Genomic DNA, 24,027 nt, shown 5'->3' on the forward strand with positions numbered 1-24,027 from the left:
CACCGTTGAACGGGCCCATAGAGTTCTGATGCGCCCGCTGCCTCCAGGGGCTCCACCTCGCACCTTTATTGCTAAGTTCCTCCACTTCCGTGACCGCGACACAGTTCTGAGGCTGGCTCGTACCAAAGGCCCTTTAAAATGGAATGGGTCGCCCATATCGGTTTTCCCGGATTTCGCGGTGGATGTACAAAAAGATAGGGCTCAATTCTTGCCTGTTAAGAGGAGACTCCGTGTACTTGACCTGTCATATGCCATGCTCTTCCAAACAAGACTGAGGGTGGTGGCTGATGGAGAAAATAAGAATTTACTCACCGGTAATTCTATTTCTCGTAGTCCGTAGTGGATGCTGGGAACTCCGTAAGGACCATGGGGAATAGACGGGCTCCGCAGGAGACTGGGCACTCTTAAAATAAAGATTAGGTACTATATCTGGTGTGCACTGGCTCCTCCCTCTATGCCCCTCCTCCAGACCTCAGTTAGGGAAACTGTGCCCGGAAGAGCTGACATTACCAGGAAAGGATTTGGAATCCAGGGTAACACTCATACCAGCCACACCAATCACACCGTGCAACTTGTGATAACTATACCTAGTTAACAGTATGAACAACAACTGAGCCTCATTCAACAGATGGCTCATAACAATAACCCTATAGTTAAGCAATAACTATATACATGTATTGCAGAAAGTCCGCACTTGGGACGGGCTCCCAGCATCCACTACGGACTACGAGAAATAGAAGTACCGGTGAGTAAATTCTTATTTTCTCGGACGTCCTAGTGGATGCTGGGTACTCCGTAAGGACCATGAGGATTATACCAAAGCTCCAAAACGGGCGGGAGAGTGCGGATGACTCTGCAGCACCGAATGAGCAAACTCTAGGTCCTCCTCAGCCAGGGTATCAAACTTGTAGAATTTTGCAAAAGTGTTTGATCCCGACCAAGTAGCAGCTCAGCAAAGTTGTAAAGTCGAGACCCTCGGGCAGCCGCCCAAGAAGAGCCCACCTTCCTCGTGGAATGGGCTTTTACTGATTTAGGATGCGGCAGTCCAGCCGCAGAATGTGCAAGTTGAATCGTGCTACAGATCCAGCGAGCAATAGTCTGCTTTGAAGCAGGAGCACCCAGCTTGTTGGGTGCATGCAGGATAAACAGCGAGTCAGTTTTTCTGACTCTAGCCGTCCTGGAAACAGATTTTCAGGGCCCGGACTACGTCCAGCAACTTGGAATCCTCCAGGTCCCGAGTAGCCGCAGGCACCACAATAGGTTGGTTCAAATGAAACGCTGATACCACCTTTGGGAGAAATTGGGGACGAGTCCTCAATTCTGCCCTGTCCATATGGAAAGTCAGATATGGGCTTTTACAGGACAAAGCCGCCAATTCTGACACACGCCTAGCTGAGACCAAGGCCAACAACATGACTACCTTCCACGTGAGATACTTCAACTCCACGGTCTGAAGTGGCTCAAACCAATGTGATTTTAGGAAATCCAACACAACGTTGAGATCCCAAGGTGCCACTGGAGGCACAAAAGGGGGCTGAATATGCAGCACTCCCTTAACAAACGTCTGAACTTCAGGCAGTGAAGCCAGTTCTTTTTGAAAGAAAATAGACAGGGCCGAAATCTGGACTTTAATGGATCCCAATTTTAGGCCCATAGTCACTCCTGACTGTAGGAAGTGCAGAAATCGACCCAGCTGAAATTCCTCTGTTGGGGCCTTCATGGCCTCACACCAAGCAACATATTTTCGCCATATGCGGTGATAATGTTTTGCTGTTACATCCTTCCTAGCTTTTAATGACTTCAACTGGAATGCCCTTTTCCATTAGGATCCGGCGTTTAACCGCCATACCGTCAAACGCAGCCGCGGTAAGTCTTGGAACAGACAGGGCCCCTGCTGTAGCAGGTCCTGTCGGAGCGGCAGAGGCCAAGGGTCCTCTGAGATCATTTCTTGTAGTTCCGGGTACCAAGTTCTTCTTGGCCAATCCGGAACGATGAGTATAATAATAATAATAATAATAATTTTATTTATATAGCGCTCTTTCTCCAATAGGACTCAAGGCGCTTAACAGATACACAGCATAATATAGTACAGAAAAATAATGAAGTACATTTTTCATAAAATACAGAAACATGAAGATACTAAAAGAGATACTATGGAAATGCTTGAGTAAACAGGAAAGTCTTGAGTCTACTTTTGAAGGATTCTATAGTTGGGGCCTCTCGCACTGTGCTGGGAAGTGAGTTCCATAGAGTCGGAGCCGCATGACTAAAAGCTCGACCCCCAGATGAATTACGGTAGATTCTAGGTACTGCTAAAAGTCCTTCATCTACAGATCGCAGTAATCGAGTGGGGCAGTATGGGATCAGAAGCTGTTTCAGGTACCTTGGGCCTTGGTCATGTAATGCTTTGAAACTCAGTAAGCCAATCCTGAAGAGGATTCGCCATCTTACAGGCAGCCAGTGAAGGGAGTAGAGGATGGGTGTTATGTGGCTGGAACGGGGCTGGTTGGTTAACAGCCTGGCAGCTGTGTTTTGCACCAGCTGTAAGCGTTGCAATTCTTTTGCTGGTAGACCAAGGTAGAGGGCATTACAGTAGTCTAAATCGAGATGATACAAATGCATGTATGACTTTTGGCATATCATCTGAGGGAATTAAGTGCTTGATTCTGGCTATGTTCCTCAGGTGAAAGAATGAGGATTTGATTGTGGCTGATATCTGATGTTTAAGTGTCAAGCCATCATCCAGGACAACGCCAAGATTCCGCACATGATCACTGGTCTGTAATTCTGAATCCCCGAGTGTAAGTCCAGTTGGTTGGCTATGCTGCAGTCTTGTCCTTTGATGTTGCGGTCGTATTATAAGGACCTCTGTTTTATCCGGGTTCAGTCGCAGCCAACTGGCGCTCATCCACTCCTGTAGTTCAGCTAGACAGCCATTCAGGGTTGCTACTGGGTTATCAGTGCCCGGAGCAAAGGACAAGTACAGTTGTGTATCATCTGCATAGCAATGGTAGACCAGGCCATGGCGCCTGATTATTTCGCCCAATGGGAGCATGTATACTGCAAAAAGCATGGGGGATAGTATAGAACCTTGTGGGACACCACATGGCAATGGCACTGGTGGTGATGAGTATAATCCAGATGATACTCTCTGTGACCTGCCTGTGAGAAATGATTTGAACCAGTTTAGGACTGTGCCATCCAGACCACAGAAGTGTATCAGTCGCTCAATCAGAAGCCCGTGGTCCACGGTATCAAATGCTGCCGAGAGATCCAGAAGGATTAATATTGAACAGTCACCTCTGTCTTTTGCCATCAGAAGATCATTTAACACACACACCAGGGCTGTTTCAGTGCTATGTCTTCTCCTGAATCCTGATTGAAATGGATCATAAATATCATGGGTTGTCAGGCGAGTTTCCAGTTGATTTGCAACCACTTTCTCAATAACCTTTCCTAGGAAAGGAAGGTTTGATACCGGTCTGTAGTTGGACATGCAGTCGGGATCTAAATTAGGTTTTTTAAGAAGTGGTCTAACAATTGCTTCCTTTAGGGGTCCAGGAAAAATGCCTGTCTGCAAAGAGCATTGAACAATTTTTGCAAAGACAGGACCGATTATATCCGTACAACCTATTAGAAGCTTGGTTGAGGCTGGGTCCAGACCACAGGTGGTGGGACGCAAAATCCGAGCAATTTCAGCAGTGTCCTTTACATCCACTGGGTCAAAGCTGGTCCATGAAGGCAGGTAGCTTATATTGGCAGGCTTTGTAGTTTGGCTCTCCTTTGATGGCACTGTGGATATTCCAGCCCGGATGGTGGATATTTTATCTGCAAAGAAGTTTGCAAACTCGTTGCATCTTGCTTGGGAAAGGGTCTCATCAGTCTGCAGGCATGCTGGCTTGCACAGCATCTCCACTGTGCGGAAAAGTTGAGCTGGCCTATTGTTTGCTGCTGTGATCTCATTTGACAGGAACTGTGATTTCTTGCGAGTGATTGTCGATTGATATTCTTCGTTATGCTTTATTAGTTTTATTTTGTCATCCACTAGGTTAGTCTTCCTCCATCGTCTTTCCAGTCTACGCCCCCTTTTCTTGAGCTCACTAACACTGTTGTCGTACCATGGAGCTTGACGATGTGGTTTACGAGGTCTTATACGCACAGGGGCGATAATATCAATTGCAGCCTTAACATCCCTATTATAATAACGGACTAGGGAACAGGGATCTTCACAGGCACCCAGTATAGCAGAGAGATCCATATTTGCTGCAAGAGCCTGGGGAGTCATACCCCTCCTTGGACGGTATCTGGTAAACTCCACGTTCTTACTACTCTCATTCTTATTATCCTCAGTACCTTTGGTATGAGAGGAAGAGGAGGGAACACATAAACCGACTGGTACACCCATGGTGTCACTAGAGCGTCCACAGCTATCGCCTGAGGTTCTCTTGACCTGGCGCAATATCTTTTTAGCTTTTTGTTGAGGCGGGACGCCATCATGTCCACCTGTGGCCTTTCTCAACGATTTACAATCAGCTGGAAGACTTCTGGATGAAGTCCCCACTCTCCCGGGTGGAGGTCGTGCCTGCTGAGGAAGTCTGCTTCCCAGTTGTCCACACCCGGAATGAACACTGCTGACAGTGCTAGCACGTGATTCTCCGCCCATCTGAGAATCCTTGTGGCTTCTGCCATCGCCATCCTGCTTCTTGTGCCGCCCTGTCGGTTTACATGGGCGACAGCCGTGATGTTGTCTGACTGAATCAGCACCGGCTGGTTTTGAAGCAGGGGTTCTGCTTGACTTAGGGCATTGTAAATGGCCCTTAGTTCCAGAATATTTATGTGTAGGGAAGTCTCCTGACTCGACCATTGTCCTTGGAAGTTTCTTCCCTGAGTGACTGCTCCCCAACCTCGGAGGCTTGCATCCGTGGTCACCAGGACCCAGTCCTGAATGCCGAATCTGCGGCCCTCAAGAAGATGAGCACTCTGCAGCCACCACAGCAGAGACACCCTGGCCCTCGGGGACAGGGTGATCAACCGATGCATCTGAAGATGCGATCCGGACCACTTGTCTAACAGATCCCACTGAAAGATCCTTGCATGGAACCTGCCGAAGGGAATTGCTTCGTAAGAAGCTACCATCTTTCCCAGGACTCGCGTGCAGTGATGCACCGACACCTGTTTTGGTTTCAGGAGGTCTCTGACCAGAGATAACAACTCCTTGGCCTTCTCCTCCGGGAGAAACACCTTCTTCTGTTCTGTGTCCAGAATCATGCCCAAGAACAGCAGACGCGTCGTAGGAACCAGCTGCGACTTTGGGATATTCAGAATCCAGCCGTGCTGTTGTAGCACTTCCCGAGATAGTGCTACTCCGACCAACAACTGCTCCTTGGACCTTGCCTTTATAAGGAGATCGTCCAAGTACGGGATAATTATAACTCCCTTCTTTCGAAGGAGCATCATCATTTCGGCCATTACCTTGGTAAATACCCTCGGTGCCGTGGACAGACCAAACGGCAACGTCTGGAATTGGTAATGGCAGTCCTGTACCACAAACCTGAGGTACTCCTGGTGAGGTGGGTAAATGGGGACATGTAGGTAAGCATCCTTGATGTCCAGTGACACCATAAAATCCCCCTCTTCCAGGCTTGCAATAACCGCCCTGAGCGATTTCATTTTGAACTTGAACTTCCTTACATAAGTGTTCAAGGATTTCAAATTTAGAATGGGTCTCACCGAACCGTCTGGTTTCGGTACCACAAACATTGTGGAATAGTAACCCCGTCCCTGTTGAAGGAGGGGAACTTTGATTATCACCTGCTGAAGGAACAGCTTGTGAATTGCCGCCAGTACTACCTCCCTATCCTTGGGAGTAGCTGGCAAGGCTGATTTGAGGTAACGGCGAGGGGGAGACGCCTCGAAATCCAGCCTGTATCCCTGAGATACCACTTTTAGAACATAGAGATCCACCTGTGAGCGAACCCACTGGTCGCTGAAGTTCCGGAGACGGGCCCCCACCGCACCTGGCTCCACCTGTGGAGCCCCAGCGTCATGCGGTGGACTTAGAGGAAGCAGGGGAGGATTTTTGTTCCTGGGAACTGGCTGTCTGGTGCAGCTTTTTCCCTCTACCCCTGCCTCTGGGCAGAAAGGACGCGCCTCTGATCCGCTTGCCTTTCTGAGGCCGAAAGGACTGTACTTGATAATACGGTGCTTTCTTAGGCTGTGAGGGAACCTGAGGTAAAATAGTCGACTTCCCAGCTGTTGCTGTGGATACGAGGTCCGAGAGACCGTCCCCAAACAATTCCTCACCTTTATAAGGCAAAACTTCCATGTGCCTTTTAGAATCAGCATCACCTGTCCACTACAGAGTCCATAATACTCTCCTGGCAGAAATGGACATTGCATTAATTCTAGATGCCAGCCGGCAAATGTCCCTCTGTGCATCCCTCATATACAAGACTACGTCTTTAATATGCTCTATGGTTAGCAAAATAGTATCCCTGTCAAGGGAATCAATGTTATCTGACAGGGAATCAGACCATGCTGCTGCAGCACTACACATCCATGCTGAAGCAATAGCAGGTCTCAGTATAGTACCTGAGTGTGTATACACAGACTTCAGGATAGCCTCCTGCTTTCTATCTGCAGGCTCCTTTAAGGCGGCCGTATCCTGAGACGGCAGTGCCACCTTTTTTGATAAGCGTGTGAGCGCCTTGTCCACCCTAGGGGATGTTTCCCACCGCAACCTGTCCATTGGCGGGAAAGGGTACGCCATCAGTAACCTCTTAGAAATCACTAATTTCTTATCTGGGGAACACCACGCTTCTTCACACAATTCATTTAATTCATCAGATGGGGGAAAAGTCACTGGCTGCTTTTTCCTTCCCAAACATAATACCCTTTTTAGTGGTAACCGGGTTAGTGTCAGAAATGTGCAACACATTTTTCATTGCCGTAATCATGCATCGGATGGCCCTTGTGGATTGTACATTTGTCTCATCCTCGTCTACACTGGAGTCAGACTCCGTGTCGACATCTGTGTCTGCCATCTGAGGTAGCGGGCGTTTGAGCCCCTGATGGCCTCTGAGACGCCTGGGCAGGCGCGGGCTGAGATGCCGGCTGTCCCAAAGCTGTTACGTCATCGAACCTTTTATGCAAGGAGTTGACACTGTCGGTTAATACCTTCCACATATCCATCCACTCTGGTGTCGGCCCCGCAGGGGGCGACATCACACTTATCGGCTCCTGCTCCGCCTCCACGTAAGCGTCCTCATCAAACATGTCGACACAGCCGTACCGACACACCACACACACAGGGAATGCTCTGACTGAGGACAGGACCCCACAAAGTCCTTTGGGGAGACAGAGAGAGAGTATGCCAGCACACACCAGAGCGCTATATAACAGAGGGATTTACACTAATACAAAGTGAATTTTCCCCCAATAGCTGCTTATATCCCCTTTTGCGCCTAAACTTATGTGCCCCCTCTCTCTTTTTTACCCTTCTCGTAGTGTACACTGCAGGGGAGAGCCTGGGGAGCGTCCTTCCAGCAGAGCTGTGAAGAGAAAATGGCGCTGGCTGTGCTGAGGAAGATAGCCCCGCCCCTTCAGCGGCGGGCTTCTCCCACTTCTTTAATAATATTTATGGCGGCGGATTAGGCACATATACAGTTTATAACTGTATTATGTGCATTTTGCCAAGAAGGTATACAAATTGCAGCCCAGGGCAGCCGCCCCCCCCCCCCCCCCTGCACCCACCAGTGACCGGAGCGTGTGGTGTGCTGTGGGAGCAATGGCGCACAGCTGCAGTGCTGTGCGCTACCTTATTGAAGACCGGAGTCTTCAGCCGCCGATTTTCTCCTGGTTCTTCCGTCTTCTGGCTCTGCAAGGGGGACGGCGGCGCGGCTCCGGGAACGGACGATCGAGGTCGGGCCCTGTGTTCGATCCCTCTGGAGCTAATGGTGTTCAGTAGCCTTAGAAGCACAAGCTAGCTGCAAGCAGGTAGGTTTGCTTCTCTCCCCTCAGTCCCTCGTAGCAGTGAGTCTGTTGCCAGCAGATCTCACTGAAAATAAAAAACCTAACAAATACTTTCTTTTCTAGTGAGCTTAGGAGAGCCCACTAAGTGCATCCAGCTCTGGCCGGGCACAGATTCTAACTGAGGTCTGGAGGAGGGGCATAGAGGGAGGAGCCAGTGCACACCAGATATAGTACCTAATCTTTCTTTTAAGAGTGCCCAGTCTCCTGCGGAGCCCGTCTACTCCCCATGGTCCTTACGGAGTACCCAGCATCCACTAGGACGTCAGAGAAACCAAGTTTTTCGCAACTCCACGTGAAGGCATGGTGTGGCTGGACAGACGATTCCCGGTGAGGCGTGCCCTTGCGGTTCCTTGACTTTCCAGTATAGCTCTGGAGACAGAACTCTTCCTTTTTTTTTGTTTTCCTTGTTATGTATTTTGTTAGCTGTGATTATATAAGTCATTTACTGCGAGGCGACAAGATGAGGTTGTGTTTGATTGTTTCTGATTTCTATTTTAGCCTGCGCGGTCTAGACATAGTATATGGTTATTCGCTAGACTGCTCTAATATTTCTTATGTTTTTGCTTTCTGGGGGGGGTGGGGGGTTTTATGTATGGTTTGATGTATATGGTTCTATGATATCAATGTATGTTTTATGATGTGTATTGGATAGACCTGGGGGGTGGATCTCTATGATTTCCCCTCAATTTTTTTTTTTTTTTGGGGGGGGGGGCTGTGGTTGGTGGCTAGAGGCTACCTCCTTTCCCCCCCCCCCCCCCCCACGAGAGGTCATTATATTCTTGGTCCCGATTAAGATGCGTTTGCACTAGTCAATGGTGCTGCGAAGTTCTGTTTATTTTTGTTTTTAGGTATTTGCACTCAGTTTTGGGATCCAAGTATGCTGCATGTTGGGGGTGGTATACAGGGTGGGGGGCGAGGGAAGGTTTTGTGCAGTGCTTATTTTGTGTGTGGAAGTTTATGTTTTAAATGTATGTGGTTTGCTGCTGTACTACTTAAGCAATGGTATCCGGTGACTGCGTTATGCATGGCGGACTTGGCTGGCCGCGGGGTGTTGTGCTTATTATACTTCTGACGTCCTATGGCTGGGCTTCAAGTGTAATCGTGGAATGTGAGAGGGCTCAATGATAAAGTTAAGAGGTCTCTGGTACTCCGGTAGATTAGACACTATGCCGCTGATATTGTCTGTCTTATGGAAACTCACTTGGTGGGTGGTAGGATTCTCTCTTTGAAAAGACCCTGGGTGGGATGGGCGTACCACTCCATGCACACTTCTGCCTCTCGTGGAGCTTCGGTCCTTATTAGGAGGACAGTCCCCTTTGTGCTGGAGTCTATACAAACGGATCCCTGGGGGAGGTATGTGTTTTTGAAATGTAGATTATTTTATGTTCCTGTTCTCCTTCTAGCCCCCTCCTTACTCTCCTGATGTCCTTAAGAAGGCTGCTGGGTTCATGGCCTCATTTATCGGGATATCTGTTATATGCCTTGGGGCCTTCAATAATGTGCTAGATGCGGCAAAGGACAGGTTCTCTATATCTCCATCTGCTGCGTATCCTGGGAAGTCCACCTTTGCAGATGTGGTGTCGGGGTTGGGCCTGGTCGAATCTTGGCGGTTGAGACACCCGTCTCTTAAACATTACTCTTGTTTCTCTCATTCTTCGTTCTCCAGAATTTACCTGGCCCTCCTCTCGAGCGACATGGTTCCCCGGGTTAGTGGCATCAGATATGAGACTAGGGGTATATCTGATCACTCCCCCTTGACCTTTACCTTAGACTTCAAATGCTCTAGAGGCCAGGCCGTATGGAAATTTAATCCATTTTGGCTAGTCCACATGGGGGACGGCTCTGATTTGGTGGCTGCATGGCGGGAATTCTTTGTAATGAACAGTGCCGAAAAAGCTCTCTAATTTATGGGACACATTCAAGGCGTTTCTGAGGTGAGAGCTTAATTAAACGGGTGCCTAATTTGAAGTCCTTTTATAGGCAACGGGAGGCTGAGTTGGAGGCCCAGAGTGTCGCCACAGAATTACAATATTTACAGGATTCTTTGAATAGTTCTAAACTAGCCTGGCTGTCGGCTCAGAGAGAATGGAAAAGACTCGGCATAGACTCCTTTTCTCTTCCCATACCTTTTACGCTACTGGTGATAGGCCGGGGACATACCTGGCCTCCCTGGCTCGGGGTGATTGACCTACTAATGTTGTGGTTGAAATTGTGCCCACTGATGGTGTTCCCCTGACACAGACCCCACAGATTGCATCTGAATTTGTATCCTATTACAGACGCTTGTACGATTCCAAACTGGACTGTACTTCGTCGCAACTGAACGATTATTTAGACAGTGTTTGTTTCCCCGCTTTATTCAGTGAGGCCTGCGACCTTTTGGAGGCACCTATCTCACCTGAGGAAATGATGGCCGCTGTTAAGGCCTCCCCTAGTGGTAAAGCCTCGGGTTTGGATGGCATACCTTCTGAGGTCTATAAACAGCACTTGGATTTCTTCGTCCCTCACCTACTTGAGTTGTATGGCCAAATCTTTGCACAGGAGTCTCTCCCCCCGTCTATGGCGGAGGCAGTGATTGTGGTTCTCCCTAAACCTGACAAGGATCTTAGGAAAGTTGAGTCCTATCGCCCTATATCCCTCTTACCCACTGATATTAAAATTTTGGCTAAGGTGTTGGCTGGTAGATTAAATGCAGTTATTTCTCACATAATACACCCGGATCAGACGGGATTTATGCCCAATAAATCGACTTCCATTAATCTCAGACGTCTGTTTACTCACCTCCAAATCCCCCTGCGAGGATCCCTCCTCCTCCATAGTTGTTTCATTGGATGCCACTAAGGCTTTTGATTCTGTGGAGTGGGATTATTTGTGGGAAGTAATGCGTAGATTCGGTATAGGCCCAAACTTTATTAAATATGTTCGCTTGATGTATTCTTCTCCTTCGGCTAGGGTGGCGGTAAAATGTTTCGGGTCTCACTCCTTTCCCCTATATCGGGGCACGTGCCAGGGATGCCCACTGTCCCCTACTTTGTTTGCTATGGCCATTGAGCCCCTTGCATGTCTCCTGAGGGCAGACGAGGAGATCTCTGGTTTTAAAGGTGGGTGCCCGAGAGGATAGGGTGGCCTTATATGTCGATGACGTTTTGTTGTTTGTGGATCGCTATGCTGAGTCTATGCCTAGGATTTTGGAAATTATTAATGCGTTCGGGCGATACTCTGGGCTCCTGATTAATTGGGAGAAATCCTTTATTACCCCACTCCGGGGCGAGGTCCCTGCCTCCCCGTTGGTAGCTGTCCCATTGCGGTGGGTGGACTCCTTCAAATAGCTGGGCATTTGGGTGTCTAATGATCCTCAGAAATTTTCCTCCCTGTTTATCACTCAACAAATAACATATCTTCGTAGTAGGGTGAAGGCCTGGGGGAAGCTACCTTTAACGGTCACAGGGAGAGTTAATATGGTAAAAATGGTTTTCCAGCCCAAGCTTCTATATGTTCTGCAGCACTCTCCCCTTTATATTCCTCAGAAGATTTTTAAACAAATAAATGGGTTGCTTTCCTCCCTGGTGTGGGCTAGTAAGCGGGCACGTTTGAGACTGGATACCCTGACCCGGTCACGGGAGCTGGGGGGTTTGGCTCCCGCTTTTATTACTATGCGGCACAGCTGACATGTCTGGGAGTGGGTTAACGACCTCGATGCCCTGGTTTTGCATTCGCTGATGATGCACCATGACTATCCCAGTGGCTCCCCGTTACAGCTACTCCTTTGCGGTAGCGTCAAAATGTCCACACTGCCACTGATTAGTCCATCCTGATATGGAAATTGGTGCACTCTGTGATGCATGGTCACGGTGTTGATCCTGATACCCCACTGGATAATGCTTACGGGTTGCCGGAACTGTGTCAACTTCAAGTCCGGGAAGTCTGGGGAAACTGGGGAGTGTACTCTTTGGGCCATTTATATAGTGGTGGGACCCTTAACTCATTCCAGCAACTTCAACGGGCGCATAATGTCCCCTCAGGGTTCTTCTTTCGGTTCCTTCAGCTGAGACACGCTTTGGCTGCCCAGATCCCGAATGGCCCTCCGGTCCTCGCTGATTCCCCGGTCAAATTAATGTTGCGGACGTTGGACTCAGGACACCTGGTTTCTAAGATATATGGTCGCATTCTCCAGATGCACCATATTGACCATCTAGCTTCTCTTCAGGGTAGGTGGGAGTTAAATGTTGGTCAGTTATCGGATGATGCATGGAACACTGCTTTGGGATCCCATCGGATCTCCACTTCCTCTGTTAGGTACCAGCAGATACAATTATACATACTGCATATGGTGTATATGACCCCGGTGAGGTTAGCGCATATTGGGGGGTCTCATAGCTCACAGTGCCCTAAGTGTGGAGCCATGGGTGCCGACTTTTGGCATCTGCTTTGGTTGTGTCCTAGTATATCCTTGTTTTGGAGGGCAGTTATACGTACCATAACTGATACAGGTATTCCCTCTCCCATATTTACGCCTGTGCTGTGTGCACTGTTGGTTGTGGACGAGGAGGCTCTAGATCCGCCTAGCAGGCGATAGATTGATGACCTATGTGCCCTGGCTAGGGTTTGCATAGCCCGGCTGTGGTTGGCTGGGGAGGCCCCGGCACCTAAGGCCTGGATATCTCTGGTTAACTAAACTATTGCACACAAAAAAATTTGTGTTACTGGCTAGGAAGGTGGAAAGGAAATTATTTACAATATGGGGGAGGTGGATAGACTCTAGATATTTTAGGGATAAATAAAGTTCAGATTTGTATTTATTTCCTTAATTTTTTCCTGGGATGTTGTGGAGGTGGATACCCCGCGGCCGGCCTTGCTATGTTGTATTTCGATATACTGTGCTCACTCTGCTAGGCTTGTGCTTATATTGGAAGTGGCTTGTTTGGGTTGTTTTACTCCCGGACGCCGATGCTTTGCGAATGTATAACTTTTGAGACATTTTATCAGCTTGTTATACCATGGATCTTATGTATGTACAGCTGTTTTTATGTTCTTTGTGTATGTTTGTAGTTTAAGTTTACTTTTTGTGTAAGTTGTTAATGCAAAATTAAAAACTCAAATAAAAAAATATTGAGTACAAAAAAAAAAAGTACAGGAGTGAAACTGGGCATACTCCACCACCTCAAAGGTGAAGACCAGAGCTTAAGACCTGCATGCAAGAGTGGATCGACACACTACTTCAACTCTAGATAGCGCAAGTCTTGGCCTGTAAGAACAGTAGTTTCTCTTTGGGGAGGAACACCTGCTGTACTCTGGAGTCTAGCAAGGCTCCCAAATGTTGCATCTCCTGAGACAGGGTCTAAGTGGATTTCAGCCAACTGATGATCCACCTGTGAGACTGAAGGAGGCCTACCATGAGAGACAGATCTAGTCCTTTAGGACCTACAGTGACTGGGCCAGGAGAAGTGCTCTTCCAGATAAGGCAGAATTCGGATCCCCCTGCATCTATGTGCTGCCATGACTTTCGTGAAAACATGAGGAGCCTTGGAAAGACCAATGGCAATGCCTGAAATTTGAAGTGTTCCTCTCATACTGCAAACTTGGGGAAGCAATGATGACTGACCCAGATGGGAATATACAAATAGGCATCCCAGATATCTAAGGAGGCCACGAAGTCCCCCCAGTTCCAGAGCCAGAATGATTCAGTGAAGAGATTCCATGTGGTACTTCAGAACTCTAGATACCTGTTGCGCAACTTCAAGTTTAGAATAAGTCATAACGAGCCATCTGGTTTTTAAACAAGAAAGAGGATGGCATTAAAACCTGTGCCTCTCCCAGGCGGCAGAACTGGAATGATTACTCAGGAATCCAGAAGTCAGTGGATGGACTCCAGTATGGATCATGCTTTTCCTGGATCCACTGGAAGGTCTGTGTGAAAAATTAAGCTAGAGGACGTTCCCAGAATGTTATGGTGTAGCCCAAGGAAACTACACCTCTGACCTAGGCATCTGCTGCGGTTGCCATCAAAGCATCTGAGAAGAGCAGAAGGTGGCCACCCACAATGGGTATTCCCAGATGGAGGCCCGCCAGTCGGCTGGACGTCAGGGAAGACCAAGCCTGCTTACCTCTGGACTTGGAACCCTTAGTGGAAGAGCCCTGGAACCTTGAGAAAATACTGACCCTTGGATTTTCCTTGTGAACAAAAGGAACGAAAATTAGATGGTTTGCGAGCTGGAAGATGTTGCCAAAGGAAGGAAATCAGTCTTAGAAGCCGCTAGTACAGCCACAATCTTGTCTAGCTCTGGACCAAAATAGAAACTCTCCTGCAAAAGGGAGAGCTTCAAGAGCCTTCTTGGAGCCTGCACTGGATAGCCAGATATGAAGCTAGAGGACTCTCCTGGCTGCAACGGCACACATTAGAGGTTAGGATACCTGTGTCAATGGCCACCCAAGATAGAAGCCAGCTTCCCTGATAAGTTCCACCACAGATATCAACTCTGTTCTGTGGATACCACAGAATTCAACCAGCGTCTAATAGCCTTAGCCACCCAAGTGGACGCAATGACCGCTAAACCAGCCTGGTTTAGCATAGTTGCCACTTTAAATCCATCAAAGCTACTGATCATTGGCGGTTCTGACAAACCACAGGTTAGTAAATGTAACCCTTAGTTTCATACATGCTTAACATTTAGTGATTTAAAGACCTGCAAAAAAAATTCCAATTGGGATTAATAGTTTCCATAACAGGAAAACTCATGCATTTTTTATTCCTCAAAAACATGCAAACACTACAAATTACAACTATTTATTTTGACAACGTTTAGCCACTTTCTACCAAGTAACGGGTTCCTTATAAAAAAGGATTTGATTCACTGTTGAGTTACTTGTCCAAACCTCAAATCAACAAATCAAACACAAATGGTATTGGGTTTGCATTTTTTATTTTATTTTTTTAATATAAAAAGTACAAAAGCCAGTGGCAGGTCAACTTGAGGACGCACAAGTTTTCCCGTTGTGTTTACTTGCATTAAGTGCAAGTAAACAGACCAGGCGGTGCAGAGAAAACCTTAAGGCTCATGAATGCCAGTAGCATTGTGACCATATATATTTTCTTAAAATTTTCCTATTTTATTGCCTATAATTTTACTTAAAGAAAAAGTTATGGTAAAACTTACCTTCGTAAACTTTTCTTCGAGATCTATGGGATCCACAGGGCTAACCTTGGTGTATGATCTGGTGGAGATCAGGACTGGCACCGAACAATAAAGCTTTGTGAGGTTTCCAAGATGCAGTGTGCTCCTCTACCTCGCCCCCATGCTCAGGCACATCAGTTTTAGTTAACAAGCCCAAAGCAGGATCTGGGGAAAGGAGAGAAAAGTATGGTACACACAGAAATCACACTCCTAGAAAAGAGAAGGGAACTGGTGACCGTAAAGGCAACCCATTGAAGAGTGATGCGTCAGGGTGGGCGCCCTGTGGATTCCATGCACCTCAAATAAAAAAAATAAAAAAAAAGGAGTTAACAAAAAGGTAAGTTTTACCATAACTCTCTTTTCTTCTTTGGGGTCCATGGTCTCCACACGGTTTACCTTGGGATGTTCCAAAGCAGTTGTTAAAAGGGAGGGAACGCTCCTAAGCGGAAAAGGAGGACTTGGCAGCCAAAGGTTGTATCCTGAGAGCCAAACGTATCAAAGGCATAGAACCTAAGAAACGTGTGGTGAGAAGACCACATAGCAGCCTTGCATAATTGTTCATCAGACGCTCCACGGCATGCAGCTCACGAAGGACCCACAGAGCGAGTAGAAAGAGCAGATACTGTACTCTGAAAACGGGCAGATCAACCTGTGTGTACGCTTGCCAACGTGCCAATGTTTGTTTATTGGCTGGCCAGCCCCGCTTATGGAATCCACAGAGGTTGAATAAGGAATGTTTTTATAACCCAACTAGTTCAGTCCACATAGCTCTTAAGAGCTTGGACCACATCCAACGAAGCTTCCTCCAGTGAGAAACCAGGTTCCTGGAAGGCCGTTACCACAATTGGTTCATGGATATGAAATTTATACACTACCTTAGGTAGGTATCCACGATTAGTCTGAAGGACTGCCCAGTCCATTTGGAATATCAGAAACAGGGAGCAACAAGAGCGCTCCTAAATCAAACTCTATGGGCTGAGGCAATAGCTAGCAGAAAAAGTCTTGGCGATGAGCCATTTGTATTCAACCGTCTCCAGAGGTTCAAACAGACTGTGTTGTAAGACACGAAGCACCAAGGATAGGTCCCATGGAGCTATCGGTGGGACAAAATGAGGCTGTATCTAGAAAACCCCCTGAAGGAAGGTACGCACATCCGGTAGGAGAGCCAGCCTCTTCAGGAACCAGATGGACAAAGCTAAGACTTGGACCTTGAGATAAGCCAGACGAAGACCCCTGGCAAGGCCTGCATGCAGGAAAGCAAATTACCGAAGGATCCGGACAACCTTAGGGTCGTAGTTACAAAAAGTACGCCCCTGGAAGTAGGTGTACCAAATCCGGTAATAAATGCAAGCTGTGGCTGGTTTTTAAGCCTGAAGCATAGTTTGAATCACTCACTGGAGAAACCTTTTTCTTATAGGAGGGATGTCAAAGACAGGCGAGATAGGTCTGGACGGAGGCAAGGCCCTTGGGAGAGCAGGTCCGGATGAAGAGGGATGGGCTCATCTATGGAGAAATCCACCAGATCCGTGAACCAATGGCGTCTGGGCCATGCTGGGGCCACCAGTATGAGCGTGCCTCCATCCGCTTTGAATCTTTGCAGTACTATGGGAAGGAGACACACTGGAGGGAAGAGATAGGCCAGATGAAAGACCCAGGGGACTGTGAGAGCGTCAATGAAGCTTGCTCCTGGATCTCTTGTTCTGGCTGCATACACCGGGACCTTGTGGTTGTGTATGGAGGCCATGAGACTGACCTCTGGAAGTTCCCATTTGCGTACCAGAATCTGAAATACCTCTGGGTGTATAGACCATTACCCTGTGTGAATGTCCTGTCGGCAGAGGACGTCTGCTTCCCAGTTGAGCACTTCTGGAATGAACATTGCGGATATGGCTGGGAGGTGGAGTTCTGCCCAGGCGAGAAACCTTGTAAACCTCCTGCATAGCTGCCACACTGCGAGTGCCACCCTGATGGTTTATATATGCCACTGCCGTGGCGTTGTCAGAATGTATTTGTACCGAAGAGCCCTAGAGCAGGGCCTGTGCCATTAGAAGGGCCCTGCAGACAGCTCGAAGTTCCAGGATGTTGATCTGGAGATCCCTTTCCATCAGAGACCAGCAACCCTGAAAAAAGTGTCAGCTCCCCTTCCCGAGACTGACGCCCGTGGTGAGGTGTCCCCAGTGTGGGATCCAGAACGGTTGGCCCTTGTTTAAATTGGCTGAGTGTAACCACAAAGACAGATATCTGAAGAGATCGGGGTAGAATTAAGGTCTGGGACTTGATTTAAGATGGTAGCCCTGTCCATTCGGTGAGTATCAGGCGCTGAAGATGCCTGGAGTGAAATTGAGCATATTCCACTATGTCGAACACAGACCAACTCTCCCCTCTGTTGAATGTTACCACCGGTTCTCCTGGCCTGCCTGTGCCCCAGCGCCAGTGTACATTACAGCCTTGGTAGTCTAGTGCGGCCACAAGAACACTTAATGGTCTGGGAGCACCTCAGCGTTGACCCTCTCCCCAGATCAAGGGTAAACAGACTGCGCAATATGCAGGTCCCACGAGCAGGAACCCGCCTTACCTGTCGCCCCGTAATCCAGTTGCAGTCCAGGTTGCCTCTGCTAGTGAAGGTTGTGCCAGGGGCCCTACCAAAAACACAAACCCAGTTGTGGCATCACGGCCCTGTTGGGGTGAAGGAGCATCAGCGCTGGCTTACAGACACGGTTTACAAAAATGGGCAAAGAACTTAAAAACAACAAAATTGCAAGAATAAAAATAAAATGAGAAAAAAAAAAATTTCCCCAAAAACCGCTCAGACATTGTCGGGGTTTTTTTATGAGTGAATTAGGTGAAGAACATGAACGCAGATTGATTTTAGTTTAAAGAAAGAAAAAAATATCCCCCCCCCCCCCCCCCCCCCCCAAACATCGGATCATCAATCGGAAACATTGCGGCTTTCATTTAGAAAGCCGGGACAGCCTCCAGGTACACGGGGGGAAGGGGGTTAATGCACACTTCCTCAGCGGCTGCTATTGTCTACAGCCTCTGGAGGGGGTCCTGCCATGCTGACCGATCAGCAGTGATCGCCAGCACGGCAATCAGTAGGGGAGAGTGCAGGGAGGCAGAGCCCCTCCGACAGCAGCAGCGGAGGGAAGTTTCCCTTCCCTGCCGCTGCTAACACCATTTATCCGACTAGTCGCATCCTGTGTGACCAGGTCATATAAAGCACTTGCAGGCAAGGTTGAATCTGATGCGACCATGCCGGGCAAGTGGTTAAGTGTGACCAGCTCCAAGCTGACACCAAAAAAATGTATGTGCCCGAGCATGGGAGTGGGGTATGAAAGCAGAGGAGCCAACTGCATCTTGGTAAACTCACAAAGCTTTATTGTTCAGTGCCAGTACTGATCTCTACCAAATCGTACCCCAAGGTTAACCCTGTGGAGACCATGGACCCGGAAGAAGAAAATATAATTTGTCTAAAAGATAAAATTTGCTTGTGTGCTTATTTTTTGGCTTTATAAGGAAATTCTTATTAATTACAATACAAGATGACTTTTGAAACAAGAATAATGAGGTACATTACCTCAGGCTCTAACACAGAATCATCAACTAGCACGACATGTACCAATTTTGGATCAATCGTCACAATCTCGGACCCCTGTAAACAATGCGAGAAAAAAAAACAAGACACAATTAGAAGGTAGAAAGAGTACAAGCAAATTGTCATGCATTGCAAAATACACATCTGTCATTTATACCCCTTTTACACTCGCAGAAAAATCCCGGGATATTGCACGTGAACGCGCATCATCCCGGGATTCTTCTCAGTGTAAATGGGTACAGGGACAATTTCCCGGGACGAGCATCCCGGGATTTCATCCCAGGTCAAAAGCAGGGTTGAACCCGGGACCGTCCCGGGAAGCTGCCAGTGTAAACGGGTATACCGGGTCAAGGCGACCCGGCACCCGTTCTCTTCATAGGAGGAGGCGGTGCTTGGAGAAGATTATCTCCAAGCACCGCCTCTGGGAGACTCGGCGGTGACGTCACTGACCCGGCAATATGCCGGGTCAGCCCGCTAATGTGAAAGGGTCATTCCCGGGAATGTGTCCCGGCAAATATACCGGGACACATTCCCGGGAATGAACTTTCCTGCGAGTGTAAAAGTGGTATTAAAGGGACTACTAATCCCATACTACTTACAGACTTGCCTGTGTACTACTAACCTTGTTCTGGGACAATCACAGTTAATGGAACGCAGATACAAAAAGTGAGCGCTGACAACATGGAAGGGAGTGAGCTACAAATGCTGTAGCAGCTGGGTGTGAAATACAAACATACTTTAGTTACTACGGGCCTTATATGCACAGGAGCAGCAATTACACAACCTGCTTGCTCTCCCCCATCAGTGTGCAAACACAATAGCGAGGGGATGAACAAAAGTCAAATAAAAATACACCGTAAAGTTAATATCTTCTAGTTTTAAATTAGGGGGGGGGGAAATAGGATTTTAATACCTACTGGTAAATCCTTTTCTCTTAGTCCGTAGAAGATGCTGGGGACTCCAAAAGGACCATGGGGTATAGACGGGATCCGCAGGAGACATGGGCACTTTAGGACTTTAAATGGGTGTGAACTGGCTCCTCCCTCCTCCTCCAGACCTCAGTTATAGGAACTGTGCCCAGAGGAGACGAACATTTAGAGGAAAAGGATTTTGTTAAAGGGTGAGATACATACCAGCTCACACCACAACACACCGTACAACATGGCATTTAACTAAAACCAGTTAACAGTGTGAACCAAAGATCAGCAACAGGCTGACCTTTACCAAAACACAACCTGTGTGTAACATTAGCAATAACTATTTACAAGTACTGCAGAGAGAGTCCGCACTGGGATGGGCGCGCAGCATCCTCTATGGACTAAGAGAAAAGGATTTACCGGTAGGTATTAAAATCCTATTTTCTCATACGTCCTAGAGGATGCTGGGGACTCCAAAAGGACCATGGGGTTTATACCAAAGCTCCAGACCGGCCGGGAGAGTGCGGATGACTCTGCAGCACCGATTGAGCAAACAAGAGGTCCTCATCAGCCAGGGTATCAAACTTGTAGAATTTAGAGCTGCTTGGTAAAGCTGTAATGCCAAGACGCCTCAGGCAGCCACCCAAGATGAGCCCACCTTCCTAGTCGATTTCGGTAACGGCAATCCAGCCGCAGAATGAGCTTGCTGAATCGTATTACAGATCCAGCGTGCAATAGTCTGCTTAGAAGCAGGAGCGCCAACCTTGTTGGTCGCATACAGGACAAACAGCACCTCTGTTTTCCTAACACGAGCCGTTCTGGCTACATAAATTTTCAAAGCTCTGACCACATCAAGAGACTTGGAATCAGCCAAGGCTTCAGTAGCCACAGGCACCACAATAGGTTGGTTCATGTGAAACGAAGAAACCACCTTTGGTAGAAAATGTTGACAAGTTCTCAATTCCGCTCTATCCACATGGAAGATCAGATAGGGGCTTTTGTGAGACAAAGCCGCCAATTCGGACACCCGCCTTGCGGACGCCAAGGCCAACAGCATGACCACTTTCCAAGTGAGAAATTTCAACTCAACCTTTTGTAAAGGTTCAAACCAATGTGACGTAAGGAACTGTAACACCACGTTAAGGTCCCATGGTGCCACTGGGGGCACAAATGGAGGTTGGATGTGCAGCACGCCTTTCACGAAAGTCTATACTTCTGGAAGTGAGGCTAATTCCCTTTGAAAGAAAATTGATAAGGCAGACACCTGCACTTTAATGGAGCCTAACTTCAGGCCCGCATCCACACCTGCTTGCAAAAAAGTGGAGAAAACGCCCCAGCTGAAATTCTTCCGTAGAAGCCTTCTTGGATTCACACCAAGATACACATTTTCTCCAAATACGGTGATAATGCTTCGCCGTTACCTCCTTTCTAGCTTTAAGTAGAGTGGGGATGACTTCCCCGGGAATACCCTTCCTAGCTAGGATTTGGCGTTCAACCGCCATGCCGTCAAACGCAACCGCGGTAAATCCTGGAACACGCACGGCCCTTGCTGTAACAGATCCTCTCAGAGGAAGAGGCCTGTGAGTAATTCCTGAAGATCCGGATACCAGGCCCTCCGTGGCCAATCTGGAACAACGAGTATCACCTGAACCCTTGTTCTTCTTATGATCCTTATCACCTTTGGGATGAGTGGAAGTGGAGGGAACACAGACCGACTGAAACACCCACGGTGTCACTAGTGCGACCACTGCTATTGCTTGAGGGTCCCTCGACCTGGAACAATGTGTCTGAAGCTTCTTGTTGAGGCGAGACGCCATCATGTCTATTTGAGGAAGTGCCCAACGACTTGTCACTTCTGCAAAGACCTCTTGATAAAGACCCCACTCTCCTGGATGGAGATCGTGTCTGCTGAGGAAGTCTGCTTCCCAGTTGTCCACTCCTGGAATGAAGACTGCTGACAGGGCGCTTGCATGTTTTTAACGCCCAGCGAAGAATCTTCGTGGCCTAGCCATCGCCGCTCTGCTCTTTGTTCCGCCCTGGCGGTTTATGTGCGCCACGGCTGTCATGTTGTCCGACTGCCGCAGGCCATTGTGGATGGCCCTTAATTCCAGCACGTTTATGTGCAGACAAGCTTTCTGGCTTGACCATTTTCCCTGGAAATTTTGTCCCTGTGTGACCGCTCCCCAACCTCGGAGACTCGTATCCGTGGTCACCAGAACCCAATCTTAGATCCCGAACCTGCGACCCTCTAGAAGGTGAGAACTTTGGAGCCACCACAGGAGAGAAACCCTGGCCCTGGGGGACAAGCTTATCTTCCGGTGCATCTGTAGATGGGACCCGGACCACTTGTCCAGCAGGTCCCACTGAAAAGTTCTTGCATGGAATCTGCCAAACTGAATGGCCTCGTAGGCCGCCACCATTTTCCCCAGCACTCGCGTGCAGAGATGAATCGACACTCTTGGCAGTTTCAGAAGTTCCCTGACCATGTTCTGGAGTTCCTGAGACTTTTCCAACGGGAGAAAGATCCTCTGCAGTTCCGTTTCCAGAATCATGCCCAAAAACGACAGCCGAGTTGTCGGAATCAACTGCGACTTTGGTAAATTTAGGAGCCAGCCATGTTGTTGCAGCACCTTCAGGGAGAGCGCATCGCTTTTTAGTAACTGCTCCCGTGATCTCGCCTTTATCAGGAGTTCGTCCAAGTACGGGATAATTGTGAACCCTTGCTTGCGCAGAAGCACCATTATTTCCGCCATTACTTTGGTCTTTCCACGGCCCCGAGGATTTTCACCAAACGGCAACGTCTGAAATTGGTAGTGACAATCCTGAACAGCGAACCTCAGGTACGCCTGATGAGGAGGATATATGGGGACATGTAGGTATGCATCCTTTATGTCGACTGACACCATAAAATCCCGCCCCTCCAGACTGGAGATCACTGCTCGGAGAGATTCCATCTTGAATTTGAATCATTTTAAAGAAAGGTTGAGGGATTTTAAGTTCAGAATCGGTCTGACCGAGCCATCCGGCTTCGGGACCACGAACATGGTTGAATAAAACACTTCCCCCCGTTGTAACGGGGGTACCGTGACAATGACTTGCTGTTGACACAGCTTTTGTATTGCAGCACACACTACCTCTCTCTCTGGATGAGAAACTGGTAAGGCTGATTTGAAAAATCGGTGTGGAGGCACGTCTTGGAACTCCAGCTTGTATCCTTGGGTCACAATTTCCAGCACCCAAGGATCTAGGCCCGAGCGAACCCAGACTTGACTGAAGAGTTGAAGACGTGCCCTTACCGGTGCGGACTCCCGCTGCGAAGCCCCAGTATCCTGCGGTGGATTTGGTAGAAGCCCGGGAGGACTTCTGCTCCTGGGAGCTTGCCACAGCCGGCGACCTTTTTCCTCTTCCCTTACCTCTGGCTGCGAGGAAGGAAGATCCACGTCCTTTTCTGAATTTATGAGACCGAAAGTACTGCATCTGGTATTGAGGCGTTTTCTTTTGCTGTGGAGGGACAAAAGGCAAAAAGGAAGACTTACCCGTGGTAGTTGTAGAAATCAGGTCCGCGAGGCCCTCACCAAACAAAACTTCACCTTTGAAGGGCAGAGCCTCCATAGCCTTCTTAGAGTCAGCATCACCATTCCATTGATGAGTCCACAACACCCTCCTAGCTGAGATTGCCATGGCATTGGCCCTTGATCCCAAGAGGCCAATATCTCTCGCAGCCTCCCTTAGATATATCGCTGCGTCCCTGATGTGACCCAGGGTCAAAAGCACGCTATCCCTATCCAGGGTGTCTATGTCCGATAACAAGTTATCTGCCCACTTTTCAATAGCGCTACTCACCCATGCCGATGCCACGGCTGGCCTGAGCAGCATACCCGTAGTAACATAAATAGACTTTAAGGTAGTTTCCTGCTTACGATCGGCAGGATCTTTAAGTGCTGCCGTGTCCGGGGACGGTAGCGCCACCTTCTTGGACAAACGCGCCAGGGCTTTGCCCACCGTGGGTGATGACTCCCACCGTAACCTATCCGACGAGGGAAAAGGATACGCCATAGCAATTCTCCTGGGAATCTGCAGTCTCTTGTCAGGAGACTCCCAAGCTTTTTCAAAAAGAGCGTTCAATTCATGAGAGGGAGGAAACATTACCTCAGGTTTCTTTCCCTTAAACATACAGACCCTTGTGTCAGGGACAGTGGGGTCTTCAGTGATATGCTACACATATTTAATAGCCACAATCATGTACGGAATACTCTTAGCCACCTTAGGATGTAACTTGGCATCATTATAGTCGACATTGGAGTCGGAATCC

General features: G+C 48.3%; 1 protein-coding gene across 2 annotated transcripts in view; it reads right to left on the minus strand.

The window, feature by feature from the left end:
* Positions 1–24,027, minus strand: part of KDM3B (lysine demethylase 3B) — a 308,304-nt gene that overhangs the window by 198,823 nt on the left and 85,454 nt on the right. For both annotated transcript variants that reach the window (XM_063927861.1, XM_063927860.1), the window contains exon 6: positions 18,781–18,855. In XM_063927861.1, the coding sequence (XP_063783931.1) occupies positions 18,781–18,855 (75 nt within the window). The remainder of the gene's footprint in view (positions 1–18,780; positions 18,856–24,027) is intronic.

This window comes from Pseudophryne corroboree, chromosome 6 (assembly GCF_028390025.1).
Source record: "Pseudophryne corroboree isolate aPseCor3 chromosome 6, aPseCor3.hap2, whole genome shotgun sequence".
Taxonomy (NCBI): domain Eukaryota; kingdom Metazoa; phylum Chordata; class Amphibia; order Anura; family Myobatrachidae; genus Pseudophryne; species Pseudophryne corroboree.